General features: G+C 47.3%; 1 protein-coding gene across 2 annotated transcripts; it reads left to right on the forward strand.

Annotated features, from left to right (window-relative positions):
• The first annotated feature begins 1,339 nt into the window (after nucleotides 1-1,339).
• Nucleotides 1,340-23,630, forward strand: LOC120319701 (adiponectin receptor protein 1). 2 transcript variants are annotated; one of them, XM_039368808.1, is made up of 8 exons: nucleotides 1,340-1,415; nucleotides 1,704-1,917; nucleotides 6,109-6,225; nucleotides 8,214-8,385; nucleotides 11,080-11,266; nucleotides 14,118-14,305; nucleotides 15,858-16,051; nucleotides 16,988-17,125. In XM_039368808.1, the coding sequence occupies exons 2-8, from the start codon at nucleotides 1,777-1,779 to the stop codon at nucleotides 17,114-17,116; spliced, it is 1,128 nt and encodes a 375-aa protein (XP_039224742.1). In that variant the 5' UTR covers nucleotides 1,340-1,415; nucleotides 1,704-1,776; the 3' UTR covers nucleotides 17,117-17,125. The 2 variants fall into 2 exon arrangements, with proteins under 2 accessions (XP_039224742.1, XP_039224743.1); XM_039368809.1 differs by lacking the exon at nucleotides 1,340-1,415 and having other exon boundaries at nucleotides 1,566-1,917; nucleotides 16,988-23,630.
• Nucleotides 23,631-24,163: the final 533 nt, after the last annotated feature.

The following is a 24,163-nucleotide window of genomic DNA, read 5'->3' on the forward strand; positions in this document are numbered from 1 at the left end:
TGTGTCCTTCTGTCAGGGTCTCCTGCTTGAGCAAGGGGGTTGGACTGGATGACCTCCCAGGTCCCTTCCCACTGTGTCCTTCTGTCAGGGTCTCCTGCTTGAGCAAGAGGGATGGACTGGATGACCTCCCAGGTCCCTTCCCACTGTGTCCTTCTGTCAGGGTCTCCTGCTTGAGCAAGGGGGATGGACTGGATGACCTCCCAGGTCCCTTCCCACTGTGTCCTTCTGTCAGGGTCTCCTGCTTGAGCAAGAGGGATGGACTGGATGACCTCCCAGGTCCCTTCCCACTGTGTCCTTCTGTCAGGGTCTCCTGCTTGAGCAAGGGGGATGGACTGGATGACCTCCCAGGTCCCTTCCCACTGTGTCCTTCTGTCAGGGTCTCCTGCTTGAGCAAGGGGGATGGACTGGATGACCTCCCAGGTCCCTTCCCACTGTGTCCTTCTGTCAGGGTCTCCTGCTTGAGCAAGGGGGTTGGACTGGATGACTTCCCAGGTCCCTTCCCACTGTGTCCTTCTGTCAGGGTGCCTCCTTCTGTCAGGGTCTCTGGAGCTGGACTGACCTCCCAGGTCCTTCCCACTGTGTCCTTCTGTCAGGGTCTCCTGCTTGAGCAAGGGGGATGGACTGGATGACCTCCCAGGTCCTTCCCACTGTGCCTTCCAGGGTCTCCTTGAGCACTGGATGACCTCCCAGGCCCTTCCCACTGTGTCCTTCTGTCAGGGTCTCCTGCTTGAGCAAGGGGGATGGACTGGATGACCTCCCAGGTCCCTTCCCACTGTGTCCTTCTGTCAGGGTCTCCTGCTTGAGCAAGGGGGATGGACTGGATGACCTCCCAGGTCCCTTCCCACTGTGTCCTTCTGTCAGGGTCTCCTGCTTGAGCAAGGGGGATGGACTGGATGACCTCCCAGGTCCCTTCCCACTGTGTCCTTCTGTCAGGGTCTCCTGCTTGAGCAAGGGGGATGGACTGGATGACCTCCCAGGTCCCTTCCCACTGTGTCCTTCTGTCAGGGTCTCCTGCTTGAGCAAGGGGGATGGACTGGATGACCTCCCAGGTCCCTTCCCACTGTGTCCTTCTGTCAGGGTCTCCTGCTTGAGCAAGGGGGTTGGACTGGATGACCTCCCAGGTCCCTTCCCACTGTGTCCTTCTGTCAGGGTCTCCTGCCTGAGCAGGGGGTTGGACTGGATGACCTCGGAGGTCCCTCCCAACTCAAGGCCGTTCTGTGAAATTCAACTTCCCTATTCAGTAGCGGCTTTTTTTGGGTGGTTGTTTTTCCCAAACTGCCAAGCTGCAAGTCACGGCTTTCCGGAACCGATGTGGTGAGTTCCCTTCCTTTGGTGGGGAAATGTTGAGTTGTCACAAAACGCCACAACCGACTCCTTTTATACAGCATTGGACCCGTGAGGCACAAAATATATAGGTTTGTGGTGTGTTTGAGTGTGTGTGATCTAGTCCAACCCCCTGCGCAAGCGGGAGAGACCCTGACAGAATCCTAGAACGACAGAGTTGGAAGGGGCCTTGGAGGTCATCTAGTCCAACCCCCTGCTTGGACCTACCTGTATTTTATTTTATTTTTTCATTTCCCCCCCCCCAAATTAAATAAATAAAAACAACAACAGCCAAGCTGTTGAGATGAGAGGGGCGTCCGAAGCAAGGCTGGTTTTGAAAATAATTTTTTTTTATTATTATTATTGGTTTTGGTTCGTAGGGAGAATCGGGGTGTCGCAGAGGGCCCGGTGCTCCGCAGCTTTCGCATCCGCGCCGGCCTGCATGCGGGCCAGATGGCTTCCTGCAAAGGATCGGCCAGCAGTCCCGGAAGCGCTCCCGCCGGCAACGGCCGAGACCGGGAAGACGTGGAACTGGCTGAGCTCGGACCCCTTTTAGAGGAGAAAGCGGATCCGGGAACGTCTCGTTCGGCCAACGTAAGTCTGGATGGATGGATGGATGGATGGATGGATGGATGGATGGATGGATGGATGTATGGATGGATGGATGGATGGATGGATAGATAGGTAGGAGATAGATAGCTTGAGTGGATGGATGGATGGATGGATGGATAGATATATAGGTAGATAGGTAGATAGACGATGATAGAGAAATGATAGACAATAGATGGCTGGATGGATGGATGGATGGGTACATAGATAGATGATAGATAGAGATAGTGATAGAAAGATAGTTTGAGTGGATGGATGGATGGATAGATAGATAGCTTGGATGGATGGATGGATATAGATAGATAGATAGATAGATAGATAGATAGATAGATAGATAGATAAGATGAAAGGATGGATGGGTAGATAGATAGATATAGAAAGAGCTTGAGTGGATGGATGGATGGATGGATAGAGCTTGGATGGATGGATGGATGGATGGATGGATGGATGGATAGAACTTGGATGGATGGATGGATGGATGGATGGATAGAGATAGATAGATAGATAGATAGATAGATAGATAGATAGATAGATAGATAGCTTGAGTGGATGGATGTATGGATAGAGATAGATAGATAGATAGATAGATAGATAGATAGATAGATAGATAGATAGATAGATGATAAACGATAGAGAAATGATAGACAATAGATAGATAGATAGATAGATAGATAGATAGAGATAGAAAGATAGCTTGAGTGGATGGATGGATAGATAGAGCTTGGATGGATGGATGGATGGATAGAGATAGATAGATAGATAGATAGATAGATAGATAGATAGATAGATAGATAGATAGATAGGATGGAAGGATGGATGGGTAGGTAGCTTGAGTGGATGGATGGATGGGTAGATAGATGGATAGATAGATATAGAAAGATAGCTTGAGTGGATGGATAGAGATAGATAGATAGATAGATAGATAGATAGATAGATAGATAGATAGCTTGAGTGGATGGATGGATGGATGGATGGATGGATAGAGATAGATAGATATAGAAAGATAGCTTGAGTGGATGGATGGATGAATAGATAGAGCTTGGATGGATGGATGGATAGAGATAGATAGATAGATAGATAGATAGATAGATAGATAGATAGATAGATAGATAGATAGATAGATTGAGTGGATGGATGGAAGGATGGATAGATAGATAGATAGATAGGTAGATCGATTGATTGATTGATTGATTGATAGAGAGTTGATTGATGATGGAGAGATGATAGACAATAGATGGATGGATGGATGGATAGATAGAGATAATAGCTAATACATAAATTGAAAGATGGAGAGAGAGTTGATAGATGATGATAGATGATAGACAATAGATGGAGAGAGAGAGATAGACAGATGAATGTAGAGAGATCATAGATATAAAATAGATTAGATAGATAGGTAGGTGGGTAGGTAGATAGTTGATAGAGAGATGATAGGTAATAAATGGATGGATGGATGGAGAGAGAGAGAGAGAGAAAGAAAGAGAGACAGAGATGTTTGATAGAGATAAAGAGATGAGAGAGAGAAAGAGTTGAGAGAGGGGGGGGCTGTCTTTTTTTTTGGTTTTTGTTTTTTTGCAAAATCACCCTCTGTTACTCATTTGGAGAGCTGGCCCTAAATATTTAACTGAAGTTTACAAGCAGGACATTTCTGCGACATTTGATTTGTGCGTTTCTCATCCGCTCTTTGCAATTCAGACCCTTTTTTACAAAAAAACCAGAACAAAACAAAACATATTTTTTTCTTAGCATTTCTGAGCAAGCCCAAAATTGCCAGACTCTTGAAAAATCGAAATGAAATCCGGCAATCTTCCAGTGCCAATCCAGGGATTTTGGCCTCCGTTCTTGGCTTGTTTTGTGAGTCTCTCGGCTGGCATGTTAAAAAGTTCTTTTCGTGCCCTGAAAACACACACAGACACACACACATACACACACACACACAGAAAGGGAGAGAGAGGGGATGAGAGAAGGGGGAAGTTCTTTGTTGTAGACTTTGACACACACACACACTCACAAAAAAGGGAACAAGTTCCTTGTTTTAGACTTACACACACACACAAAGGAGGGATGTTCTTTGTTTTAGACTTTGACACACACACACACACAAAGGGGAAAAAAGTTCTTTGTTTTAGACTTTGACTCACATAAACACAAAAAGGGGGGGTAGTTCTTTGTTTTAGACTTTGACACACACACAGAGAGAGAGAGAGAGAGAGAGAAAGAGAGAGAGGGGATGAGGGGGGGAAGTTCTTTGTTGTAGACTTTGACACACACACACACTCACAAAAAAGGGAACAAGTTCCTTGTTTTAGACTTACACACAAACACACACACACAAAGGAGGGAAGTTCTTTGTTTTAGACTTTGACACACACACACACACACACACAAAGGGGAAAAAAGTTCTTTGTTTTAGACTTTCACACACACACACAGGGAAAAAAGTTATTTGTTTTAGAGTTTTACACACACACACACACACAAAGGGGGGGAAAGTTCTTCGTTTTAGACCAGTGGTTCTCAACCTTTTTAATGCTGCGACCCCCAACTGGTCGTAAGTCGAGGACTACTCAACCGGTCGTAAGTCGAGGACTACTCAACTGGTGCAGCACCATTTGCAGAATGGGACTTTTGGCGGGCTCAGCAGGGCAGAGACAGCCTGGACAATTCCTATTGGCTTTGGAAAGCCAATAGAATGAGACTCTATTCAAGAGAGTCTCTTCTATTGGCTTTCAAAAGCCAACAGAATAAAAGGAAAAGGGGGGGGGGAAAAATGGCGGACTGCGTTGTTTGGCGACCCCCGTGAAATGGTCGTTCGACCCCAAATGGGGTCCCGACCCACAGGTGGAGAACCACTGTTTTAGACTTTGACTCACACAAACACAAAAAGGGGGGAAGTTAGTAATAGTAGTAAAGTTGGAAGGGACATTGGAGGTCATCTAGTTCAACCCCCTGCTCAGGCAGGAAACCCTACACCATTTTGGACAAATGACTGTCCAGTCTCTTCTTAAAAACTTCCAGTGTTGGAGCATTTACTGCTTCTGGAGGCAGGCTGTTTTCGACTTTGACACACACACACACACACAGTGAAAAAAGTTATTTGTTTTTGAGTTACACACGCACACACAAAAAGGGGGGGAAAGTTCTTTGGTTTAGACTTTGATGCACACACACAAAAAAAGGGAAAAATTCTTTGTTTTAGACTTTGACACACACACACAAAAAGAGGGGAATGTTCTTTGTTTTAGACTTTGACACACACACACACACAGAGGGAAAAAAGTTATTTGTTTTAGAGATACACAAGCGCACATACACAAAAAGGGGGAAAGAGTTCTTTGTTTTAGACTTTGACACACACACACACACACACAAAGGGGGGGAAAGTTCTTTGTTTTAGATTTTGACACACACACACAAAAGAAAAAAGTTCTTTGTTTTAGACTGACACACAAACAAAAAGGGGGGGAAGTTCTTTGTTTTAGACTTACACACAAACACACACACACAAGGGGGGGAAGTTCTTTGTTTTAGACTTTGACACACACACACACACACACACAGGGGAAAAAGTTCTTTGTTTTAGACTCTGACACACACACACACACACTCACAAAAAGGGAAAAAAGTTCACGGGGGTCACGGGATCCCCTTGTGCGACCTTGTCTCGCTTAGCCAGCAAGATTTCACATTCAAAACAATAACAACAACAACAATAATAATAGAAAAGGTGGAGGGGACCTTGAAGGTCATCCAGTCCAACCCCCTATCATTTCAGACAAAATTCTAAATTCGGGCCCGTGACCACCGATTCGTATTTACGACGGTCGGTCACGTGATGATCCCCTTGTGCGACCTTCTGACACGCAAAGTCAAGGGGGGGGAAGCCCCATTCACTTAATCACGCCCTTCCAGGCTTGCCCGCCGCAGCGACTCGCTTAACGGCGGCAGGAAAGGTGGTAAAAACGGGGTCAAGCCGAACTTCAGAACCGCCTAGGCCGGTCACGAAAGGGAGCGTCGTAGGCCGAGGACGAGCAGCGTGACTGGCTTTTTGGCCCGGGGAAAATCCCGCCGCCCTTCCGCCCCCCTTTGCGTCTTAGCCCTGGGTTCGAGAGAGCTTCGCCGGGCTGAGTTGCCAAGGATTCACGCCGCCGCGGCGGTGCCCTTTCCTCTCCGCAGAGCCCGTGCCAGCCATGCCCGGTCACGCAGGAGGAAGAGGAGGAGGAAGTCAGGGTGCTGACCCTCCCTTTGCAAGCCCACCACGCCATGGAGAAGATGGAGGAGTTCGTCTATAAAGTAAGCCCTCCGGGCGGGAGAGCGGTTGTCTGGAACCCAGGACCCGGGTTTTCTCTCCCCTCCCTGCCTTCGGGGCCAGGAGGCGGTCGGGTCCCCGCAGGGTCGGCGGCGGGCACTTGGTGGCGAAGAAAGGGTTATCTCTTGCCCTCTGTGTGTGTGTTTGTGTCTGTGTCTGTGTCTGTGTACAGATGTATGTGTGTGCGTGTGCGTGTGTATAGTGTATGTGTATATATATATATATGTATCTGTATGTGTATTTACATATATATGCATCTGTATATGTATATGCATGTGTATATATGTGTATAAAGTATATATGTGTGTATGTGTATAATATGTTTGTATATGTGTGTTTATGTATATGTATCTCTGTATATATAATGTATGTGTATATGTATATATGTATGTGTGTGCATATAATGTGTGTGTATGTGTATAATGTATATTTGTATATATATGTATATGTGTGTATATATGTGTATGTCTATATAGTATGTCTGTGTATATAATGTGTATATATATATATATGCATGTGTATATATAGTATATGTATGTGTGTATGTGTATAGTGTATATATGTGTGTGTACATGTATGTGTATATATAGTGTATCTATGTGTATATGTGTGTGTGTATGTTTGTGTATGTATATATATATTTATATGTGTGTGTATTTAAAACCAAACAAATAAATGTGAGCACCAGGGAGTGCTAAAAAATTTAATAAAATTTAGTAAACGTCAATAAAATTACAATAAAACCAATAAAACGCCTCGCTTTCGTCAGCAACTGCTGACATCATCAGGGCTCAAAATTTTATTAAATTTTTTAGCACTCCCTGGTGCTCACATTTATTTGTTTGGTTTTAAATATGGACATACCCAGGGATCATATTTTTAGTGTAATTGTTAACATGTATGTGTGTATATATATGTTTGTGTATGTGTATATATAGTGTATATATGTGTGCGTATAATGTATATGTGTGTACATATGTGTATAGTGTATGTATGAATATGTATGTGTGCATATAATGTGTCTATAATGTATATGTCTGTATATATGTGTATGTATATATGTGTATGTATCTATTGTCTATATATAGTGTGTGTATATGTGTATCTGTATATGTATCTATGTGTATATAATATGTGTATGTACATATATGTATGTGTGTATATATACGTGTATGTATGTATATATGTGTGTGCATACAATGTGTGTGTATGTGTGTGTGTATATATATATATGCATGTATATGTATCTGTGGGTATATATAGTGTATGTGTGTGTGTATATGTGTGTGTGTATATAGAGAATGTATGTATATGTGTATGTGTATTCTATTCTATATTCTGTATTTTTCATTCTATTCTATTCTCCTTTCTCTCCTGTTCTTTATTCTATTTTATTCTCCTTTCTCTGTTCTATTCTATTCTTCCATTCTATTTCTTCTATTATATTCTATATTCTATATTCTATTCTTCATTCCTATATTCTATTCTATTCCATTCTCTATATTCTACTCTACTCTATTATATTTTCTATTCTATTCTATTCTATTCTATTCTATTCTATTCTTTCTCTCCTATTCTTTATTCTATTCTTTATTCTGTTTTATTCTCCTTTCTCTCTTCTCTTCTCTTCTCTTCTGTTCCATCCCATCCCATTCCAATTCTCTCGCCCGAAAAGGTCAGCCTCAAAGGCGGACGTTACGGCTAACGCCAGACTTTCCCTGTCATTCAACAGGGCAAAACTCCCTTAACAAAATGTCTCACTTACCGACATGAGTTGAGTTTTCAGTCGGGCTCCTACGCCGGGGACATTCCTGTCCCCCCCCTCCACAATCTCTTTTCTCTCCTACTGAACCATTGTCTTTTTAAGGGGTCTTTGGCGGGGTGTGTGTGGTAGAATCCTTCCCCCCCCGACGCCAACCCTAGGAGGTAGGCCGAGCCGAGGACGACCCGTTTTTTTTTCCCCGTCACGCAGGTCTGGGAAGGCCGGTGGCGGGTCATCCCGTACGACGTCCTGCCCGACTGGCTGAAGGACAACGACTACCTGCTCCACGGCCACCGGCCCCCCATGCCGTCCTTCCGCGCCTGCTTCAAAAGCATCTTTCGCATCCACACCGAGACAGGGAACATCTGGACCCACCTGCTAGGTGACTCCAGCTATCCTATTTTTTTCCCCTTACCTTCCCCCCCCCCAAAAAATTCAAATTCCCCCTTCCTTTCCTGCCTCCAGATGGTCAATGGGAAACCTGGCATCGAGTTCGAATCGTGCCCCCCTCGGACGCGGTGAAGGGAGGCCTTTTCTCCGTCCCTCCGAAGAACAGAGAGAGAGAGAGAGAGAGAGAGAGAGAGAGAGAGAGAGAGAGAGAGAGAGAGAGCAAGAGAACTTTTCTGATCTAGATTGAGTTGTGGCCCAATTTTATTTTGGGGGGGGTGTTTGTGTGCCCCGGTCGTTAAGCGAATCCTGGGGCGGTCGTTAAGCAAATCCTGCTCTCCCCGACGGCTTTGCTGGCGTGGAAGGCGGCGAATGGGTTTAACGCCGGGATGGTGCGACCGTGGTGACTAAGCTGGTTTGCTAAGCAGTTGAATATTGATCCCACGGCCGCAGGGATGCCGAGACGGTCATAACTGCGAGGACTGGTCATAAGTCCTGTTTTTTTTCCGTGCCGGGGTAACCTCAAACAGTTTTAAGAAGAGACTGGACAGCCATTTGTCCGAAATGGTATAGGGTTCCCTGCCTGAGCAGGGGGTTGGACTAGATGACCTCCAAGGTCCCTTCCAACTTTATTATTATTATTATTAGTTGCTCAACGAATTCAGGTCATCCTCGACTTACGACAGTTAATTTAGTTACCACAGCTTAGCAACCGACTCGTATTTACGACGGTCGCAGCGTCCCGGGGTCATGTGAATCAAAATTCAGGCGCTGGGCAACTGACTCGTATTTACGACGGTCGCAGCATCCTGGTGTCACGTGATCGAAATCAGACTCTGGGCAACCGACTCGTATTTACGACAGTCGCAGTGTCCCAGAGTCAGCTGATCGAAATTGAGACGCTGGGCAACTGACTCGTATTTACGACGGTCACAGCATCCCGGGGTCAAGTGAATCAAAATTCGGACACTGGGCAACCGACTCGTATTTACGACGGTCGCAGCGTCCCGGGGTCACGTGAATCAAAATTCAGGCGCTGGGCAACCGACTCGTATTTACGACGGTCGCAGCGTCCCCTTTTGCAACCTTGTGACAAGCGACGTCACAATCGGGGAGCTTGGCGAGAAAGCTGGCCCAAAAACGCAGCCAAACTCACTGAACGACGGTCCCACTTAGCGGCGGGCAAGTGGGGCTCAACTGTCATAAGTCGAGGACTGCCTAGAGGGGACCGACGGTTCGCTTTGCAACCGGGAGGTCAACATCCAACAGATGAAAGGTCATGAAATTGGGTCGGAGAGAGAGAGAGAGGGGCTGGGCCCAAAGTCACCCACCCGGCTGACATGCCGAAGGTGGAACTAGAACTCGCCACCTCCTGGCGATTGGGCCCAAATCACCCCGCCAGCTTTCATGCCGAAGGCGGGACTAGAATTCACAACTCCTAATGATTGGGCCAAAGTCACCCAGCTGGCTTTCTTGCCTAAGGCGGGACTAGAATTCACATCTCCTGGTGATTGGACCAAAGTCACCCAACTGGCTTTCAGGCCTAAGGCGGGACTAGAACTCACTGTATCCTGGTGATTGGCCCAAAGTCACCCAACCGGCTTTCAGGCCTAAGGCGGAACTAGAACTCACCGTCTCCTGGTGATTGGGCCAAAATCGTCCACCTGGCTTTTATGCCTAAGGCGGGACTAGAACTCCCAGTCTCCTGGTGATTGGCCCAAAGTCACCCAACTGGCTTTCAGGCCTAAGGCGGGACTAGAACTCACTGTATCCTGGTGATTGGTCCAAAGTCACCCAACCGGCTTTCAGACCTAAGGCGGGACTAGAACTCACCATCTCCTGGTGATTGGGCCAAAATCGTCCACCTGGCTTTTATGCCTAAGGCGGGACTAGAACTCACTGTCTCCGGGTGATTTGCCCAAATTCACACAGCCGGTTTTCATGCCTAAAGCGGGATTAGAACTCACCCTCTCCTGGTGATTGGACCAAAGTCACCCAACCGGCTTTTATGCCTAAGGCGGAACTAGAACTCCCAGTCTCCTGGTGATTGGCCTAAAGTCACCCAGCTGTCAGGGAATGGGAAACACAACTCACCATTTCCTGATTGGCCCACAGTCACCCAGCTGGCTGTCATGTCTATGGTGAAACTAGAAATCACTCTTTCCTGATTGGCCCAAAGTCAACCAGGTGGCTGTTATGCCTAATGTGGAACTAGAACTCCCCGTCTCCTGGTGATTGGCCCAAAGTCACCCAGTCGGTTTTCAGGCCTAAGGCGGGACTAGAACTCCCCGTCTCCTGCTGATTGGCCCAAAGTCAATTGGCCCACTTTGGTGTCTAAGGCGGGACTAGAACTCCCCGTCTCCTGGTGATTGGCCCAAAGTCACCCAGCTGGCTTTCATGCCTAAGGCGGGACTAGAACTCACCGTCTCCTGGTGATTGGCCCAAATTCACGCAGCCGGTTTTTATGCCTAAGGCGGGACTACAACTCACCATCTCTGGGTGATTGGCCCAAAGGAACCCAACTGTCTTTCACGCCTAAGGTGGGACTAGAACTCACCGTCTCCTGGTGATTGGCCCAAAGTCAGCCAGCCGGCTTCCATGCCTAAGGCAGGACTAGAACTCCCCGTCGCCTGCTGATTGGCCCAGAGTCTCTCGTCACTGACCCTCCCTGTGTCCCCTTCCCCGACAGGCTTCGTGCTCTTCCTGGCCCTGGGGGTCCTGACGATGCTGCGCCCCAACATGTACTTCCTGGCGCCCCTGCAGGAGAAGGTGGTCTTCGGGATGTTCTTCCTCGGCGCCGTGCTATGTCTCAGCTTCTCCTGGCTCTTCCACACCGTCTACTGCCATTCGGAGAAGGTCTCGCGGACGTTCTCCAAGTGAGTTGCGGGGGGGAGCCTTCCCCGTAACCCTGTGGTTCTCAAACTTTTTAATGCCACGACCCCTCCCCAACCGGTCGTAGGTCGAGGACTACTCAACCGGTCGTAAGTCGAGGACTACTCAACGGGTGCAGCCCCGTTGGCAGAATGGGACTTTTGGCGGGCTCAGCAGGGCAGAGACAGCCTGGACCATTCCTATTGGCTTTGGAAAGCCAATAGAATTAGACTCTATTCAAGAGAATCTATTCTATTGGCTTTCAAAAGCCAATAGAATAAAAGGGAGTAGCACAGCTAAGGAAAAGGGGGGAAAAAATGGCGGGCTGCGTTGTTTGGCGACCCCCGTGAAATGGTTGTTCAACCCCAAATGGGGTCCCGACCCACAGGTTGAGAACCACTGGATTAGATAAAAGATGGATAGAGATAAGATAGATAGATAGACAGACAGATAGATAGATATGGATGGATTTGATAAAAGATGGATAAAGATAAGATTAGATAGATAGATAGATAGATAGATAGATAGATAGATAGATAGATAGATAGGAAGGAGGGAGCGAGAGAGAAAGTTAACAGAGAGAGAGACAGAAAGAGAGAGACAGAGAAAAAGAAGAAAAAAGAGAGAGAGAGAGACAGACAGAGAAAAGGACAGAGCTAGAGAAGAGCGAGAGAGAGAGAGAGAGGGAGGGAGAGAGAAAGAAAGAGAGAGAGGCAGAGAAACAGACGAAGGGAGAGAAAGACAGAAATTTAGAGGGAGAGAGAGAGAAAGAGACTGAGATTATTTATCTGTCTGTGTCAGTCTATCTCAATGGTTCTCAACCTTTTTAATGCCGCGATCCCCAACTGGTCGTAAGTCGAGGACTACTCAACCGGTCGTAAGTCGAGGACTACTCAACGGGTGCAGCACCGTTGGCAGACTGGGACTTTTGGCGGGCTCAGCAGGGCAGAGACAGCCTGGGCAATTCCTATGGGCTTTTGAAAGCCAATCGAATTAGAGTCTATTCAAGAGAGTCTATTCTATTGGCTTTCCAAAGCCAATAGAATAAAAGGGAGTAGCACAGCTAAGGAAAAGGGGGGGGGGAATGGCGGACGGCGTTGTTTGGCGACCCCCGTGAAATGGTTGTTCGATCCCAAATGGGGTCCCGAACCACAGGTGGAGAACCACTGCCGTAACCGGTTGTCTGGGGGGGTGTCCTCGACTTACAACAGCGCGTGGAGGGGGGGGCCGTTCCGAGGGACGACATTGCCGGGACGAAAGGGACTTTGGGTGGACGTCCGAACTGGGAACCGAAAGGGACGTTGGGAGCGGTTCTTCCACCCTGAGAGGCATAGGACGACAAGAGTGGGTGAAGGGAGCCCCCGGGAGGTCATCTAGTCCAACCCCCCCTGCTCCAGCGGGCGACCCTCACGGAATCAAGAGACTCGTGGAGACGGACGGGACCTCAGAGGTCATCCAGTCCAACCCCCTGCTCCAGCGGGCGACCCTTACAGAATCATAGGATGACAGAGGGGCAAGGGACCTCAGAGATCATCTAGTCCACACACACACCCCGCTCGAGCAGGAGACCCTTGCAGAATCATAGACGCGTGGAGACGGACGGCACCTCAGAGGTCATCTAGTCCAACCCCCTGCCCAAGCAGGAGATTCTTATAGAATCACAGAGTTGGAAGGGACCTTGGAGGTCATCTAGTCCGACCCCCTGCTCAAGTAGGAGATCCTTACAGAATCATAGACTCATGGAGATGGACGGGACCTCAGAGGTCATCTAGTCCAACCCCTTGCTCAAGCAGGAGACCCTAACAGAATCATGAAATGACAGAGTTGGAAGGGACCTTGGAGGTCATCTAGTCCAACCCCCTGCTCAAGCTTTAGTGACTACGTTCGGTTACTAAATGAATGTTTCTAAGTCAAGGTAGTCCTCGAATTAACAACAGCTCCTTTACTGACCATCTGAAGTTACATCACTGAAAAGAAAAGGAACCTGGGAGCGTGTTTCACCCTTACGACCGTCGCCGCATCCCTGGGGTCAGGTGATTGACATTCCGATGCTTGGCCCCTAATTCCTATTTAATGACGGTCGCAGGGTCGTGTGATCCCCTGTTGCGAACTCCTGACCGATACGTTTCAACAAACCTGTGACTACTTTAACAGCTGCCGCATTTCACTTAAGGTCGTAAAACAGGGACAAATCTCAGTGAACGACCGTCTGACTTTGCAACGGAGATTTTGGAACCCCGATAATGGTCCTTGGTCAAGGGCCTCCCTGTACAAATGCACGCCGGTTGGCAAGCAGCCAAATTTTGAATCGCGCGACCGGAGCAATGCTGTGACGGTCGTAAGTGTGAGGACCGGCCAATTCATCTTCATAATCCTTGACTCGTGACCCCGAGTTTCCGTTGATCAGCAAAGCGATTGTGAAATTTTACAAGGCATATCTTCTGCCCCAGCTGTTCACCCAATCTCCAGTAGTCGTTAAGTGAGTCACAGGTAGTTAAGAGAATCCGTCATAACTGTGAGTCAGTTGCCAAGCGTCCCAATTTTGATAACGTAACTGGGGGACGCTGCAGCCGTCGTAAATATGAGTCAGTTGCCCAGCGTCTGAATTTGGATGACGTGACCCCGGGACGCTGCGACCGTCGTAAATACGAGTCGGTTGCCGAGCGTCTGAATTTGGATCACGTGACTCAGACGGTCGTAAGTCTGAGCACCGGTGATCAAGTCTCTTTGTTCAGTACCGTGGGAGCTTCTCGTGTTGCTTACAAGCCAACGGTCATTAAACAGGTAATGTCGTAAGTCGAGAACTTCCTGTGTTTTTTGACGACGCTCTCTCTCCTTTCGGTGTCGGCTGCCCAGGTTGGATTATTCTGGAATCGCCCTGTTAATTATGGGGAGCTTTGTACCATGGCTCTACTACTCCTTCTACTGCTCTCCCCAGCCACGACTCATTTATCTGTCCATCGTCTGCGTTCTGGGCATCTCCGCCATTATCGTCGCTCAGTGGGACCGCTTCGCCACCCCCAAGCATAGGCAGACCCGAGCAGGTACGGACGGGATTTTTCTGGCACTCGGGAGAAATAATTTTTATTATTACTATTACTATTATTATTATTATTACTATTACTACTATTATTATTACTACTACTACTGAAGTTCATGTTTAATAATAAATATAATAATATATTTGAATATTCAATTGACTGAGGTTCATGTTTAATGAATAAACAATAATATCATTATTATTTGAATGTCCAATTGACTGAGGTTCTTGTTTAATGAATAAACAATATTATTATTATTTGAATGTTCAATTGACTGAGGTTCATGTTTAATGAATAAAAGTTAATAATAATAATATTATTTGAACATTCAATTGAGGTTCATGTTTAATGAATAAAATATAATAATTATTTGAATGTTCAGTTGACTGAGGTTCATGTTTAATGAATAAAAGATTATTATTTTAATGTTCAATTGACTGAGGTTCATGTTTAATGAATAAAAGATAATAATTATTGAATTTTCAATTGACAGGTTCATATTTAATGAATAAACGATCCTATTTGAATGTTCAATTGACTGAGGTTCATGTTTAATGAATAAAAGTTAATAATAATATTTGAACATTCAATTGAGGTTCATGTTTAATGAATAAAAGATAATAATATTATTTGAACATTCAGTTGAGGTTCATGTTTAATGAATAAAAGATAATAATTATTTGAATGTTCAATTGACTGAGGTTCATGTTTAATGAATAAACGATATTATTATTATTTGAATGTTCAATTGACTGAGGTTCATGTTTAATGAATAAACGATATTATTTGAATGTTCAGTTGACTGAGGTTCATGTTTAATGAATAAATAATAATATTTTTTGAATGTTCAATTGAGGTTCATGTTTAATGAATAAAAGATAATAACAATAATTATTTGAATGCTCAATTGACTGAGATTCATGTTTAATGAATAAACGATAATATTTCAGCATTCAGTTGACTGAGGTTCATGTTTAATGAATTAAAGATAATATTATTATTTGAACATTCAACTGACTGAAGTTCATGTGTAATGAATAACGATGATGGTGATGTTGGGAAGGGACCTTGGAGGTCATCTAGTCCAACCCCCTGCTCAGGCCTTCTTCCATTTCCCAACATCCTCGGCAATAGTCAGGGTGCTGGGGAATTCTGGTATTTGTTCCGGAAGACGGAAGGAAACCAAGGCTTTGCGTCAAGGGAGGCTTTGGCATGGGAGAAGGGGAAAGTCTTCAACTTCGACTCCCAGAATCCCCCAGCCAGCATGCTTTAAGAGGAGTGGACTCCGACTCCCAGAATCCCCCAGCTGGCACGCTTTAAGAGGGGAGGACTTCCACTCCCAGAATCCCCCAGTCAGCCTGCTTTAAGAGGGGAGGACCAACTCCCAGAATCCCCCAGCCGGCATGTTTTAAGAGGATTAGACTTCCACTCCCAGAATCCCCCAGTCGGCATGCTTTACAAAGGGAGGACTTCCACTCCCAGAATCCCCCAGCCAGGATGCTTTAAGAGGGGAGGCCTTGCCGGGATGCTGACGGGCGTCTCATTTCTCTCTTAGGAGTCTTCCTCGGGCTGGGCCTGAGCGGCGTTGTACCCACAATGCACTTCACCATCGCGGAGGGCTTCACCAAGGCCACCTCGGTGGGGCAGATGGGATGGTTCTTCCTGATGGCCGTGATGTACATCACTGGAGCCGGCCTCTACGCCGCGCGTATTCCCGAAAGATTCTTCCCGGGAAAGTTTGACATTTGGGTGAGTTTCTTTCGGGCTAAGATTTTCAAGGCATGGAGGAGGCAGTGATGGGATTTGTAGTCCAAACCCATCTAGATAAGTCCTTGCGGGTAGAAAACCCATAGTCTTCAACTTGCCGAGTCGGGTTGCCAAATGTCTGAATTTGGATCACGTGACCCCGGAATGCTGCAACCGTTGTAACTACGAGTCGGTGGACGAGCATCTGAATTTCGATCACCTGACCCCGGGACGCTGCGACCGTCGTAAATACGAGTCGTTTGCTAAGCATCTGAATTTGGATCACGCGACCCCGGGACGCTGCGACCGTTGTAACTACGAGTCGGCGGCCGAGCATCTGAATTTCGATCACCTGACCCCGGGATGCTGCGACCGTCATAAATATGAGTCGTTTGCTAAGCGTCTGAATTTGGATTATGTGATCCAGGGACGCTGTGACCGTTGTAACTACGAATCGGTGGCTAAGCGTCCAAATTTTGATCACGTGATCCTGGGACGCTGCAACCGTCGTAAATACGAGTCGGTTGCTACGCGTCTGAATTTTGATCACGTGATCCCGGGACACTACAACCGTCATAAATACAAATCGGTTGCCAAGCCTCTGAATTTTGATCATGTGACCCCGGGACGCTGCGACCGTCGTAAATACGAGTCGTTTGCTAAGCGTCTGAATTTTGATTACGTGACCCCAGGACACTGCAACCACCCCGTCTTTCCCCCCACTCCGGACCCCAATTTAATGGTGTCCGCAGCCTAAAAAAAGATGCTAGTCACTCCGGACATCGATCCTAACCTAACCCGCGTCCAACTATGACGTCGGATTGAGGAGTAGGCAGGATACGGTAAACCCAGACTATTCCGTTCGACCGAAACCGGCGTCCGGGTTGTGTTGCTTCTCTCCCAATCTCGAATCGCCTTTTTTTTTTTGTCTTTCTGCAGTTCCAGTCCCATCAGATTTTCCACGTCCTGGTGGTGGCAGCGGCCTTCGTCCATTTCTACGGCGTCTCCAACCTGCAGGAGTTCCGTTACGGGCTGGAAGGCGGCTGCACGGACGACTCGCTGCTTTAAGAAGCAGCGGGAAACAGCCCGCAAAAGTTCCCGAAGGGCTTTTTTTTCTTTGGGTTCCCGGCGGATTTTCTATTTCTCGACTAAAACCGAAAGATAGCTTTTTTTATTAAAAAAAAAAAGACAAAAACGAAAAACCGAAACTCGGCGACGACGTCGAGGTCGCCTGGTGAGGAAGGAGAGCAGAGCGTCTCGTTCCTGAGGCCGCCGCCTGTGCGGTTCGTCGGCTTCCTCGCTTCCCCGCGGGAATGTCTCACTCGGCGGGGAGATAGCTCCGTCGAGGAATTCCCCCGGACTGTTTCACGGACGTTCTCGACAAAATCACGTATGGCTAAAAGGAAAGTATTTAATATTTAAGATGAGGTGCTGCTCGTCGGCTGCTGGATCCTAGCGCGTCGTCGGTGGAACTGCAGGCGAATGGGATTCGAGTTGCCGCGCTGCTGTGACTTTTGGCGTGGAGGCGCTTGAAATAAACAGTCTGAAGCTGTGGATTCCGGGGTGTTGGGGAATTGGGTCGAGGGAGGTGGGTTCACCAGGTGTGCACGTATCTACTCAATCCAGGGGCTCAGCCTTGCTTCTTACTACGTGGTCCTTTTAGCTGGATCTTCCGTGTCCCCTCCGAGTCGTCCCCCTTGATTTGCTCGATCCATTGCTTTTTCCTTGCCGTGCACAACGCAGGGAGGAGGGTTTGGAGGGGGCGGAGCTTCTGGTTAGCAAAAGGCCACCTGCGCCGACAGGTGAAGAGAGGTGGAGCGAAGGTATGGCAAGGTTGTCGCTGACGTGGGACAAGACGAAGAAAGCTCCGGTGTGTCGTAAAGCTTCTGTCTAACAGCACGGTCGAGGGTCACGAGAGCGAGTTCTCCGCCTGAAGTGGCCTTGCCGGAGTAACCCTGCTTGGCCTTACTGCTACTCCATCTCTCTTTCTTACTTGGGCTTGGCAATTTTCTCTCCCAGACGTTTCGTGACCCAACTAGGGAACAACATCAGTGGTAGAAGGAAAGGGGGGGTCACTCTCTGTTTATATACAGTCCCTTTTGGCACTGATGTCGTTCCTTAGTTGGGTCGTGAAATGTTTGCGAAGACCCCACAGTCCTTTCTTCTCCTCCTCCCCACAAATCTTACTCCGTTCTAGCCCTGATTATATTCCGTAGTTGGGTTCTGAAATGTTTGAGAAGAAAGGGAGCACCAAGGACCTCACCGTCGTCGTCCTCCTTCTCTCTGCACACCCAACTCCCTTGTAGCATTGTTGACGTTCCCTAGTTGGGTCATGAAACGTCTGCGAGAAAACCCACCCAGCTCAGAGAGCACCAAGGACCCCACAATCGTCGTCCTCCTCCTCTTCTTCTCCACAAATCCTACGCCGTTCTAGCGCTGACGATGTTCCCTACTTGGGTCGTGAAGTGTTGGCAAAGAGAGCACCGAGGATCCCGCAGTCATCGTTCTCCTCCTGTCTGCACACCCAACTCCCTTGTAGCATTGTTGACGTTCCCTAGTTGGGTCGTGAAACGTCTGCGAGAAAGCCAGCCAGCTCGGAGAGCACCAAGGACACCACAGTCCATTCCCTGAGCTACAAATACGCTCTCAGTATTTCTTGGGTTTGTTTCCTGGGGGCCCTCTTGTTTCCTAAAAGCTTACTGTTAATTGTAGAATGTGTAGGAGGAGAGCCGTGTTCGAAATAAGGAATCTGGTAGCCCCCTTTTTTTTTTTTATTAAGAAGCACCGGCTTTCGCGAGCTGCGGAAAGCGGAGGCCGCTGAACGCAGTTTGTGAGTTGGAAAAAGTGCTGTCCCAACGTCTTCCTGACCGGCGTTTGAGGAAGGCATTATCCTTCCCATCTCTGCCAGCGATCTGACAGGAACGAGTCCAGCTGTGAGTTTTCATCCTACCCGTTTTAGCAAGTATTATCAGTTCTGCCCTCGTACAGTCATGGTGGCGCGCGTCGCGAGATAAGATAGCAAAGGCCTTCCTGTTGTTTCGGATGGATTACACAACCGAAGGTTTGGCTCGCCAGGGGCGGAAAGCGGAAATCAGCCCATTCCTATCTTTGTACTTTCCACCTACGCGCGGCTTGTTGCTTTGAGCTCTCTGGGTTCTTGCGAGGAAGATGTACTTCGTTGTATTAAATACCCGTTAAGAATGTGCAAAGTTTTGGAGGCAAACTGGAAAGGAGAGGTCGCACGGTCCCAGTAAGAGAGGTAGCTGCTTTTGTCAGCTTCAAAGCAGTGAGGGGTTGTTGAGAGGTAGCTGCTTTGGTGAGCTTCAGAGCAGTGCTGAATTCTTAAGATGTAGCAGCTTTGAACTAGGATTGGGTTGTCGAGATGTAGCCACTTTGATGAGCTTCAAAGCAGGGATGGGTTGTTGAGACGTAGCTGCTTCGATGAGCTTTGAACTATTGCTAAGTTGAGATGTAGCTGCTTCGGTGAGCTTTGAACTGTTGCTGAGTTGCTGAGGTGTTGCTGCTTTGATGAGCTTCAAAACAGTGGTAGGTTGTTGAGGTAGCTGCTTTGATGAGCTTTGAACTGTTGCTGAGTTGTTGAGTGTGTAGCTGCTTTGATGAACTTCAAAGCAGTGCTGAGTTGTTGAGATGTAGCAGCTTTGAACTAGTATTGGGTTATCGAGATGTCGCTGCTTTCATTAGCTTAAAAGCGGTGATTGGGTTGTTGAGATGTAGCTGCTTTGATGAGCTTCAAAGCAGTGGTGGGTTGTTGCTTGGTAGCTGCTTTAATGAGCTTTGAACTATTGCTGAGTTGAGATGTAGCTGCTTTGATGAGCTTCAAACTATTGCTGAGTTGAGATGTAGCTGCTTTGATGTGCTTTGAACTATTGCTGAATTGAGATGTAACTGTTTTTATGAGCTTCAAAGCAGTGATGGGTTGTTGAGACGTAGCTGCTTTGATGAGCTTCGGACTAGTTGATGGGTTGTTGAGATGTAGCTGCTTTGATGAGCTTCAAAGCAGTGATGGGTTGTTGAGGTAGCTGCTTTGATGAGCTTTGAACTATTGCTGAGTTGAGATGTAGCTGCTTTGATGAGCTTCGAGCTAGTGATTGGTTCTTGAGATGTAGCTGCTTTGATGAGCTTCGAACTAGTTGATGGGTTCTTGAGATGTAGCTGTTTTGATGAGCCTCAAAGCAGTGATGGGTTGTTGAGGTAGCTGCTTTGATGAGCTTTGAAATATTGCTGAGTTGCTGAGGTGTAGCTGCTTTGATGAGCTTCGAACTAGTGATTGGTTCTTGAGATGTAGCTGCTTTGATGAGCTTCGAATTAGTGCCGGGTTTTTGCAATATGGCTGCTTTTATGAGCTTCAAAGCAGTCCTGGGTTGTGGAGATGGAGGTGGCTTAATGAGCATTAAAGCCTTCTTGGGTGTTGAGATGTAGCTATTTAACATGCTGCAAATCAGTGATGGGTTGTTCAGATGTAGCGGATTTCATGAGCTTCCAACCAGTGCTGGGATGTTGAGATGTAGTTGTTCTCACGAGCTTCCAGTCAGTGCCTGGTTAGTGAGACATCGCTGCTTTAATAAGCTCCAAACCCATGCCGGACGTTGAGATGCAGCTGCTCGAATGAGCTCCAGGACACTGTTGGGTTGTTGCGATGTGGCTGCTTTCATGAACTCCCCACCAGCACCGAGTCCTCGCTCTCAACTCAATCTGATCCACTGCCCCCGTTTGTAAACTTTAATAAGAAGATCTGCTTCTTCGCTTCTTAGTTGAGTCAAAGGGCCGATGGTCTTGGAGGAACCGGTTCGAGTTTCCCGGCCTTTTTGATCCACCGAAGACGCAACCTCTTCCCATCTCTCCATTCATCACACAAAAAAAAATGGCAATGCCCACTGCTCAGTTGTATTATTTGCATCAGGACGGGCTAGAGCGAGGAGACGACCTCCACAGCCAAGGAAAGTCCACCTTCAGCCGTAAACAGAATCGGCCTACCATAGTTTGCCAGTCTGACCTTGCTGCTTTCATGAGTCCACTTCCCTAACCATCACAGGGCTGGCTGTGCGAAGTCAGTCATTGCGGCGTTTGTGTACCACACGACCATTGATGATTCAGTTCCCTCAAAACGGGGATTCTCTCGTGACGTAACCTGGTTAACAGAAGTTGCGGAGACATTCTGTGTTTCTATGGTCTGCCTCGCTTGTCACCTTCCGACTCACAGTCCGCCACTTGTGGTGCGTTGTGTTGCGTTCTTAGGCTCCAGATATATCCCAGCTTTGTGAGAAGAGCTACTGTTCCAAGCTTGGTTCAAACGTGCTAGAAGAACATTAGGACCATCTTCAAACGATTGTCTTATCTTGCTACAGGTAGTCCTTGATTTATGACAACTCCGCCCCCAAGTTTCTGTTGTTAAGCGAGACATTTGTTAAGTGAGCTTTGCCCCAGTTTATGACCTTTCTTCCCACAGTTGTTAAGCGAATCACGGCCGTTGTTAAGTCACCTGGTCCTTAAGCGATTCCAGCTTTCCCATTGACTTCACTCATCAGACGGTCGCAAAAGAGGATCACGTGAACGCTGGGAACACTTGAACCGTCATAAGTGCCAGTTGCCAAACATCTGGATGTTGATCACATGACCATGAGGATGCTGTAAGGCTGATAAGCGTGGAAAGGGTCAAAAGCGGCTTTTTTTTAATGCCGTCGTAACTTCAAACGGTCAGTAAATGAACTGCTGAAACTGTACATTTCTCGTTCGGTCGTTTGTGGGGACTGGAGAACGGGACGAAAAGGTTTTGTGCTACCTCAACATTGCCTAAACCGTTTGTCGACTTGTTCATCCTCCACACCGTTTAATGTGCCACGGCGTTTTCTAGACCTTGGCAATTTGAAACTGTACAGACTCCGATTCCCAGCATTCCTCAGCCCACACAGGGAATTCTGGGAGTCGGAAGTCCAGGCATGCTAGCTGGACAATTCTGGGAACTCAACCCTGCACATTTTCCAGTTCCCACAGTTGAGAAAACCCTGAACTGGAGGCAACCCTCCATAGTGTTGTTGGTTCATGTTGTGTGACTGATTAACACAAGAATGTGGAGGTTTTGTTTGTTTTTTTGAAGATCCGCAGGACGGACTGAGCCCAAAATATTTTGCATTTTTGCCGGAACGTCTGGATTTGAATTTCCTAAAAAATTTATCGTCGACTTGTATCGCCGACGACAAAAGCTCTCCATCCCCAGGAAGAATGTAAACTTTCACAAGTTCCATTTCGATCTTCTCTTGCGAAATGAAAGAATTAAAATCTTTTTTAAAAAAAAAAAACATTCAAGCAGTCCTCGGCTTACCTTTTGTTTACCGACAATTTGAAGTTATGGTGGCACTGGAAAAAAAGTGACTTTAAAGACCGGTCCTCACACGTACGACCAGTCCTTACGCTTAGGACCGTCACAGCATCCGGATGGCTACACAACGTGGAAAAAAATTATGAGTGCACAACTGTGAGCAGCATCCATTCGCGGCCACCAACTGTGTGAGTGGTTATCTCAGCTCTTCCTTTTGATACCCAGCAAAGATGGCTGTGGATACAAGGGGGTGTGTGGGTGTGTGAGTGTGTCCCCAGGCACACACAAACACACCTCCCTCAGCAGGAGAAGACAATGCCCAGAATAAAGAACCAATTTGACCGGGTGTGTTACAAGCCTGTTAATTAGCAACAATCAAAACTTCCAGTGTTGGAGCATTCACCGCTTCCTGGTGGCAAGTTGTTCCACTGGTTAATTGTTCTCACTGTCAGGATGTGTCTTGTAAAGTCACTGCCCGAACGGACGCTAGCTACACAAGCAGCCCTCGACTTAACAACCGTTCATTTAGTGGCTGAAGTTACGACGGCGGTGAAACAAGCGACTTCACGACGACTTTTCCCACTTGGTGGACCGTCTCGTCTCAAAATTCAGGCACTTCGCAACTGGTGTGTGTTTGCGACGGACGCCGCTGGCGTGCGATTCCCCTTTTCCGATCCTCTGACGAGCGGGGTCCAAATGTCGGGAAAGCCAGATGCGCTTAAACCACCGCACGATTCGCTTAACGACCGTCCCGCGTTCGCTCAACCGTCGTCACCTTAAAACGGCTGCCCTTGGCTTAACCTGGGGAACGTTTGATTTTATTTTGATTTCTATGGTGTCTCCAATTTTCCGGAATTCCGCAGACGATTATGGTCATAAGTCAAAGACAAGGTCGTAAGCATTTTACGGGAACAATGAGAGGATAATAGAAGTAGTCAAACCTATGTTAATAACCACGGTATATAATGTATTTATGAAAGGAACTAAAACGATAGTTGGTGGAGGAAAAAAAATCTCTTTTAACACCTCTGTTGTTTCAGTAACAATCGGGATGACGCGGTTTATCATGTAGCTGTAAAGGTTCGATTAAGAACAGATGTATTCCAGTATATTTTTTCTTTTTTTTTTCTGTTCTTTTTCCGGACGGAGGCGACGTCTTCGTGACGACGCCCCCGTTCCCGCAGTTTGTAAAATAGCCACGATTGTAAGAGATTGTAAGAGCAATAAAACCTTTTTAAATTAGTAGATCATGTGCTGTCTTTAAGTTCTCGTCGGTGCAATGTCTTCCCTTGAACGACTCCTCGGATGAACCGCTCGGTCAAGAACTGAGTTGATTGACAGCTCTGAACGGCTGTTGATTGATGGCTCTGAACGGCTGCCGGATGGGATTTGGTGGAGGCTCCAGCTGGGGAAAGCTTAACATGGCCGACAGCCAGCGAAGAAGAGGAGGAGGAGTTGACTTCTGCTCCTCATCCGACAACACGCAGGGCAGAGGAAAGGCAGGAGCAGAGAAGGTCAGCCAGACTACTCGTGTTGTGATTCCTCGCCAGCCTGTGGATCCGACGGATGAGTCTGGGGAATCCGAGGAGGAGGAGGAGGGGCCTGGAGTGCCGTCAGTCAGAGGAAGGCTTGGACATCGCAGACACTCGCAAACGCCGACAGGCAACGAGAATCGGACAAAGGACTGCAACGGGGCGGCTCCAAAGGCAAAGGAGAAGGCATTAGGCAGCCACACCTCGGAACTTTTCTTGCCCCTTGAGCTCTCGTGATTCCTGCTT

Source organism: Crotalus tigris, unplaced genomic scaffold (genome assembly GCF_016545835.1).
Source record: "Crotalus tigris isolate CLP2741 ecotype Arizona unplaced genomic scaffold, ASM1654583v1 scf7180000020932.1150333, whole genome shotgun sequence".
Taxonomy (NCBI): domain Eukaryota; kingdom Metazoa; phylum Chordata; class Lepidosauria; order Squamata; family Viperidae; genus Crotalus; species Crotalus tigris.